At 42.2% G+C, this 7,864-nt stretch overlaps 2 protein-coding genes across 2 annotated transcripts in view; one reads left to right on the forward strand and one right to left on the reverse strand.

Moving 5' to 3' along the window:
* LOC109479369 (repressor of RNA polymerase III transcription MAF1 homolog) overlaps positions 1-7,864 on the forward strand; it is an 18,128-nt gene that overhangs the window by 6,070 nt on the left and 4,194 nt on the right. The window lies entirely within an intron of this gene.
* Positions 4,838-7,675, reverse strand: LOC109479363. The gene is made up of 2 exons (XM_019781317.1): positions 7,620-7,675; positions 4,838-7,062 (listed from the first exon to the last, which is right to left on the reverse strand). Exon 2 carries the CDS (start codon positions 7,059-7,061, stop codon positions 5,535-5,537), a length of 1,527 nt encoding a protein of 508 aa, XP_019636876.1. The 5' UTR covers position 7,062; positions 7,620-7,675; the 3' UTR covers positions 4,838-5,534.

Genomic DNA, 7,864 nt, shown 5'->3' on the forward strand with positions numbered 1-7,864 from the left:
GAAGAAAAAAAAACTTACTGAAGAAAAAAAAACTTACTGAAAAAAAAAACTTCTGAAGAAAAAACTTCTGAAGAAAAAAAATTCTGAAGAAAAAAATTCTGAAAGAAAAAAACTTCTGAAGAAAAAAAATTATTCAGCACAAAGTTTTGATTAGTTTTCATCCCATTGTTTTCCTAAAAATCAATAATGTGATTTTATCCATTTTAAACGCCCTAAAATTAGCTAAATCGGCGCTTTAGGGTGATTGCGTAATATGCGTGCACTATGACCTTTGACTTTTTACGGGTCATTCACGAGTTGCACATTCCCAGAGTCCTTTGCGCCCAGGGTAGGTCACGTGGGCGTGACGACACGCACAGGGTAGGGAGAATTTTGCGGCAGTGCGATTTTACGACAGTTTACGACAGTTTCGGTTAGCGCGCGAAACACGAATTGTAAACAAGATGGCCTGTTATCGCAGCAAGTCGGTAAGTGCACTACTCATAGAAAATAACGTATACTATTTGATGACATCTAAAAAAACCCATATGTAAATCAAACATTCTATAATACAGCTTGTTTTATTTGTGTTCAAGTGATGTTGTTGTTTTTTCGACCGTGACGCGTGAGCCGCTAGTTGCACATTCTTCGATGGCGCTAAAACAATTTAAACAACGAGTACTTGTATGTTTATCATCATACTCTTGGCAGCCTTCGTAAAAAGTAGTTTTGTAAATAAAGCGAGGTTGGTGAGTGTTTTCTGTTTGAAATTAGGTCACTTATACAAGGTGTGAAATTCTTGTGTTTTTCTAGTAAAAGAGGGAAGCATGTGCTCTCTTCATAGGTATACCATCTGTCAGTGACAAGAGCAAAACAACTAGCAAGTTCTCAATACAATTCAACAAATGCTGTTGTATATATATATATTAAGTGAAGAATTTTAATTTTTCAGATTCTGTTGCCAACGAAGGTGAAAACACCAACGGGGCATGTTAACAAATGTAGGGAAGTGCCAGGCTTGTTTTCGTGCGGAGTGGACGCTTTCCTGGACTGTTACTATTATGGAATCTTCAGCAATAACTTTTCTGGTCTCTCATCTCTCAACACTGGCCCTTTCCTGTCTTCTGTTCACAACTCCTGTCTCACTCGCACACCTACAACATCACCTGCACAACTAAGTATCTCCAGAGAAGGTCCCTGGGGGATTCTGGTCAAGAAAACCAAGAGCTTTGCCCCTAAAGGTACAGATCTTGCTGAAGTCCATGAGGCATTTGAACTAATGGCGGAAACCAAAGAAGAGCAATTATACTTCATGACACAGTCTGACTACAAGGCCTCTTGCATTTCATGCAATGATACCATCTCACTCCAGCGAGAAGATGTGCTCACCTACCTCAACTATGACCATTTCCGTCAATATGGGTACAGTATGAATATGGCATTGCAGGGATACATCCTGCACCCTGAAGTGGGAGTGAAACGTTGCAAGAACTGTAAGACGAGGAGTATGCAGGTTCAGTTGACAGATTTCAAAGTAAAGCTCCCCAACATCCTGGTTGTTGTATTGCCCCAGTGTCATCCAGTTCGCCCCTGTTCCCCCATTGACTTAACAAGTGACTCGCCAACAACAATCCACGAGCACACAGCTCCACCACGGCCAGGTGAGAGAGAAATGATACCAGGAGTGGTGGTGGAAGAGCGCCTTACCATCTTCAACAAACCATACATCCTGACAGGTGCAATCAAGACCGCCCCTGGCCATTTCAGTGCAGTTGTCAACTATTGCAACATGTTCTGGGAGCTGGACGATCTTGGCTGTCAAACAAAATGTGCTCATTCCCTTGCTGACTTGGAAGGAAAACCATCTCCATACCGGACACAGAAATCAGACCATATTTCCACATTCATATATCATGCAGAAGAATCCATAAAGCCAATGACATTTGTAAAACTGCCAGCAAGACAAAGCCAGCCACCTAAAAGGCCACCAGCACCTGTTCTAGTTGGCAGTTTACCTGTAGCCCCGACATACGCGACAGTGGTACAGAGGCTCAGCCAGCACGGTAGAGTCCCTTCAGCACCTGTGCTACTCAGGAAGGCAAGTGTACCTGTAGGCCAGCCAGCATCTGTGCTACACAGCAAGGCAAGTGTACCTGTAGGCCAGCCAGCATCTGTGCTACACAGCAAGGCAAGTGTACCTGTAGGCCAGTCAGCATCTGTGCTACACAGCAAGGCAAGTGTACCTGTAAGCCAGCCAGCATCTGTGCTACACAGCAAGGCAAGTGTACCTGTAGGCCAGTCAGCATCTGTGCTACACAGCAAGGCAAGTGTACCTGTAAGCCAGCCAGCATCTGTGCTACACAGCAAGGCAAGTGTACCTGTAGGCCAGTCAGCACCTGTGCTACACAGCAAGGCAAGTGTACCTGTAAGCCAGCCAGCATCTGTGCTACACAGCAAGGCAAGTGTACCTGTAAGCCAGTCAGCTTCTGAGCTACTCAGGAAGGCAAGTGTACTTGCAGGCCAGTCAGCACCTGTGCTACACAGGAAGGCAAGTGTACCTGTGGCCCAGTCATTAGCTGCTACAAACAAGCTGGTCATTTTGGTGCCATCTGATTCACAACGCACGTTGGCCACTCCAGCATTTGCTTCAGCCTCTATGTATTCTGAGGTGAATGAGAACACTGCTACTGATGAGATGTTTACAGGGGAGCCTGTTACGTACTCAGATGTACAAAAACTTTCCAAACGGGACTTGAAAAGTCAGTGTAGAAGGAAGAAATTGGATGACTCGCTGAGTATGTTGGCAATGAAAACTCTCCTGTGCCTGTCACTGTTAATATCACCATCAGGAGAGGACAGTGTTGATTTCCGCTGTAGGGAAGAGCTTTGTGAGAAGGACAATGCCACCTATTCCAAACTGAATCCTGTGACTGTGGCAAGGTTAACAGGATGGACTAAAAGAATGAATGAGGTCCCCCCAATCAATGACATAATGATCGCTCAGTACTTGGTGGGAAAGAAGAGTGCTTGTGGAAGAACATACAAAACATTGGAACCGTACAAAAAATTGAACAAGGCTACGTGCACAGTATTCAGTTCAACAAAACCAGTGAGTTTCATCCTTTCTGCACAGTACAAGGAAAGTGTTTATCATCACAAAGCACTGACCCAGAAAGGGAGAAATGGATGTACGTGATTTTGGATGTTGAAGATGGGCATCCCTATGGAGGTTACTGTGTATGCACTGGCGGGTGGGTATCATCAAGTATTGTTATTGTTTCCTTTGATCCTTTCATTTTTTGGTTGTAGCTGATCTCATAGAACATGACTGCAATACCTGCTGAAGTAAAGCGTACTGATGTCACATTTCATTTTTCAGGCAAGGAGGCACTTGCTCCCACACTGGTGCGCTGCTGTTTGTCTTGAGCGATTTCATCTCCAGAGGACAGCAAAGGCTTCCAGATGACCTATCAGCCACGGAACGTCTGTGTCAATGGACGGAACCAAGAGGTACATGAATTTGATTTCTTTGTAAGCTCAGTATAAGAGTATTTAGTGTGTCATATATGTTTATTGTATTGATGTTAGTAATACTTATGGTTCCCATTTTATTTGTTGTTTCAGGTTCAAAGGTACAACCAATACCTCTGCAAGACATGACAATTAAGAAGTTCAAGTTCAAAGCTAAAAAGACAAAGAAAAACAGAAGGTGTGCCAAAATCGCAAATTATGGAAAGGCTCAACTGGCCCCAACACAAGTAGTATCACCAACTAAGGCATTCTTGCAGATGGAAAGGAAGTTGCAGGAAGCAAACAGAAATGGCCCACCTCCACCTGGTATGGTCATCATACGACGTATCAGCGAAGAAAGAGCATCAAACACTTGTACTACAAAACAGAACATACACCTGTTTCCTGCTGGGGAGGCTGACATTGACATTGTTGCGCAAATGGAAACAGTAGAAACAGCACCTCTGTCCCTTCCAGATATCTGTGATCACATGGACCTGAAAAAATACAAATTCATGCCTTATGCAAAAGAGAAATTTTTGTCATCCTTACATCTCTCTCCAAGGCAGGCAATGATGATTGAGTCGGAAACAAAACAACAAAGTTTATCAGAAAGATGGAGATATTATAGGCAAGGCCGGATTACCGGCTCGGTGGTCCATGCTGTATGCTCTACGATGGAGAAAGTTAACAAGGGATACGATGCCTCGCCATCAAACTTGATAAAGAATATCATGGGATACTCAACAAAAGACATCAAGACACGGGCAATGAGGCTTGGACTTGCAAATGAGTCGAAAGCAAGGAAGGAGTATGAGCAACTACTGAAAGACAACTGTCCAGGTGTCACTGTAAGTGAAAGTGGTTTTGTCGTCCTCCCTGATAAACCCTGGTGCGGTGCCAGCCCAGATGGCATTGTATCTATTGGGGGGGAACCTGAAAAAATTATTGAAATAAAATCCCCGGATACCCAACTTAGTCCTCAAGCAGCTGTCAGGGAAGGAAAAATAGACTGGATTAATAAAAATGGAGACCATCACCACCTACATAAAAAGAAGCGAGGTTACTATTCACAGATCCAGTGGACAATGGCTGTGACGGGCCATCATAAATGTGACTTAGTAGTATGGACGAAAGGTGGTATTCTTGTAGTACCTGTCACATATGATGACACATACGTTTCACATATGATGAACTGTGCAGAGGATTTCTTTAAAGGTTTCATAGTGGAAGAGATTCTTTCTGGTGCAGTAAAAAAGACCCTGGATCAAGGCCCAGCATTTAAGAAATCAAGACTCAAGTAGATACCTATTCAGTACAGAAAAGTTTGACTTGTTCATTGCTCTTATTCAAAAGTTGTTGTTGTTTCTTTTTTAACTGTTCTTAACAAGCAACTTTTCAGCAAACATAATATGCCTATTAGAGAGAAAAGTATCCTTTGAGATAGTTGCAATGTATGTGTAGTGAAAAAAAGTCTGGCTTAATTAACAATTAAAAAAAACCCCTAAGTATCCTCAACAAGTCTGTATCCTGCTGTAACAGTTAGTATTATTACCAAAGAAATAGAGAACTTTACTAGGAAGCTTAAGCCTTTTTCTTCTATATTTAGATGTTTGATCTTGTTGCCTACAGACATGAGACAATTCACAAGCATTAGTACAAATGTAAATATGAAAGCAAGGGCAAGTAACAGATGGAATAGTGGAATCAAACCAAAAGTACATTACATCTCGATATTTAGTTGCCTAAAAGACACATTGGTGGCAATTTACAATACTCCCGTGACTCCGTACAAAAAGGCATTACTTATACATTTTGTACATGTACAAAGTTGAAGAAGAAATAAAGAGATACTATATTATCTTATGCAAGATATCGAAATAAAATAGAAAACTTCAGACAATTTTTGTCTTTTCAAGTTTGTGGATACATTGTCATTTGTGTTCAGAAGTTACAATGTTAGGACATACTAGTATACACGTTGAAAATGGCAGATGAAACTGTCTTTGAGGAATGCTTTTTAAACCAGTTTGTAAAGTATGCAGTTACTGTGTGCCATTTACACCATCATTCCTCACAACAGGTGTTTGAAAGTTCACTAGATATGCGCACACGACAAAAATTTGTTCCAAGCTGTTGCTCATTGACAGCTTCAACTGTCCGTCCAGGATATGAAATCTCTTTATTCGACCAATTATTCTTTCGACATGTACCCGGGCCTTGGAGATTCCATTTGACCTTTCAACCTCAGCACTTGTCAGCTGGGAGCGACCCACTCCTTTGAAATCAGGAACTAGCAACTTAACACCTAATTCAGCTAGTTCACACTCAACAGTAAACCCCTTATCAGCCATTACACTGTCTCCAGGTTTAAGTGACTGTAAGAGGTCCTCGCTGGCTCCTGTGATGTACTTATCTGATGCCCTGCCTCCATAGCATGGTGAGCAATAGATTACTGCCATAGAAGGGCTAACTCCAATCAAGAACTTTACAGTTTCATGGTGTTTATAGTTTGAATACAGCTGCTTTCTAGTATCTAAGTCTGAAGGTTTCTCAGTGAACAACTCTGTACAATCTACAGTGATATAGACCTCTGGAAAGAGATTGAAACAACGTGCCTTTCCTTCTTGGGCAACTTTCCTACTTGGGAGTTCGAACATACCTTTCAGTTCTTGGTACATCAAGTTAATCCAAGACGTAAAGAGCCTTGAAAAAGTAGACTCACTTATCAGGAACCTGGCTGCGATGTCCTTCACCAACAGTCCGACTCTCAAACGCACCATTACAGCGAAGAACTCCTCTTCCAATGTCAGAGTTCTTCTTTGTCCAGGCTTCATTGAGTAGCGGTACGAGTAGTGTTCGCTATCCAACGTGGCGCCCCCTCTCCAGTATTTCATCCCTGCAGCCTTTGGTTTCAGGTATTCAAACAAAGCCTGGAATGTTCCATAGTTCGGAAAACCTGTCCAGAACCTGAATTTGTCATTATTGTCCTTTATGTTGTCAAGGCGCAGGCAAGCCTTCTTCAGTTTTTCAACCTCTGCCTTCATTTCCTCCATTTCCACTCGCAACCTTACGTACTCCTCAAAGTCCACCGTTGTACTGGTATCTTCCATAGTCTTCAGATAGTCATGTCCATTGGACCGGGGCACATCTTCATCATCTCTTGACATTTCACTCCTGATTTCGTCATCAACAGAAGGGTTGACTGTTGGTTGACTCACTGTCTCAGGCTGACTTACGGTTGCTGTTGTTGTTGTTGCTTTCAGTACCGTTGTTCTGTCGTTCTTCTGTCTGCTCTTGCAGTCACCTTCTAATTCTATCTGCTCAAAAATGGTTGGTACATACCCAGATGTGCCAGGGGTGTCCGATTTTGTTCCATTGATAAAGTGCATGGAACATATTTTTGCTGTCTTACTAGGTTTCCATAGTTTTGAAGTACACACTTTCCCTATGGCTCTTAGCCAGAGTTGTTTTCTGGTTGGTTTCTCTGGCAGTCGGTAAAAGCTAAGGTTTGGGCTGTTTGTTCTTGTAGAACCGCATCCCGGTACGCAACAGCCGTCCCATTTCCCCATCCTGCAACAAAATCATTCTGTCAGGAGCTGCATTGTTTCCTGATGCTTGCAAAAACGTAGGTTATTGTTAGAGAGTACTTTTAACAACAGTGATGTTGCAATTATATAAAATTCTGACATGTATCAAACTATTAGCCGATATCTGCAAGACTAAAAAAATCAGGAAGTGGAAATAAAAATTCATTACAACAATATCTTATTTAACTTGATGAATAATAACTTGACGTTGTCCTTCTGAGTTATACATTGGCATGTGGGTCATACCCAATGTCAAACGTGTTGGCTGCTAAAGTAATCATTAAACCCAAATTGGGCCGTCCAATTAAACTGTTAAACAAGACAAGCACAACATAATATGTAAATGCTCAATCAAATGATAATGGCATATAACAATTTCCTGCCCCCCTCCCCCTTTCTGTGAAAAATATGAACGCGTCAAACATTAGTTCTACGTCTTTCGACAAAATAACCTTACCTTAATGTACTATTTTACCCAATAGATACCTAAGGCATCTCAAAATGACATTGTTGGTGAGAGATAATGAAAACATATCATACTTTGCGGCGTTTTACTGTCCACTTCGTCTGGTCCACCTACTCTGGCTTCAGGTTTGGCGCGCAAGTGATAAACTGTCGTAAACTGTCGTAAAATCGCACTGCCGCAAAATTTTCCCTACCCTGTGCGTGTCGTCACGCCCACGTGACCTACCCTGGGCGCAAAGGACTCTGGGAATGTGCAACTCGTGAATTAGTATCAGGGTAGGGGTCACGTGATTGTCTGTTCAGCCGACGGGAAACGAGAT

The sequence above is a fragment of the Branchiostoma belcheri genome, unplaced genomic scaffold (assembly GCF_001625305.1).
Source record: "Branchiostoma belcheri isolate BF01 breed outbred unplaced genomic scaffold, Haploidv18h27 scaffold48, whole genome shotgun sequence".
Taxonomy (NCBI): domain Eukaryota; kingdom Metazoa; phylum Chordata; class Leptocardii; order Amphioxiformes; family Branchiostomatidae; genus Branchiostoma; species Branchiostoma belcheri.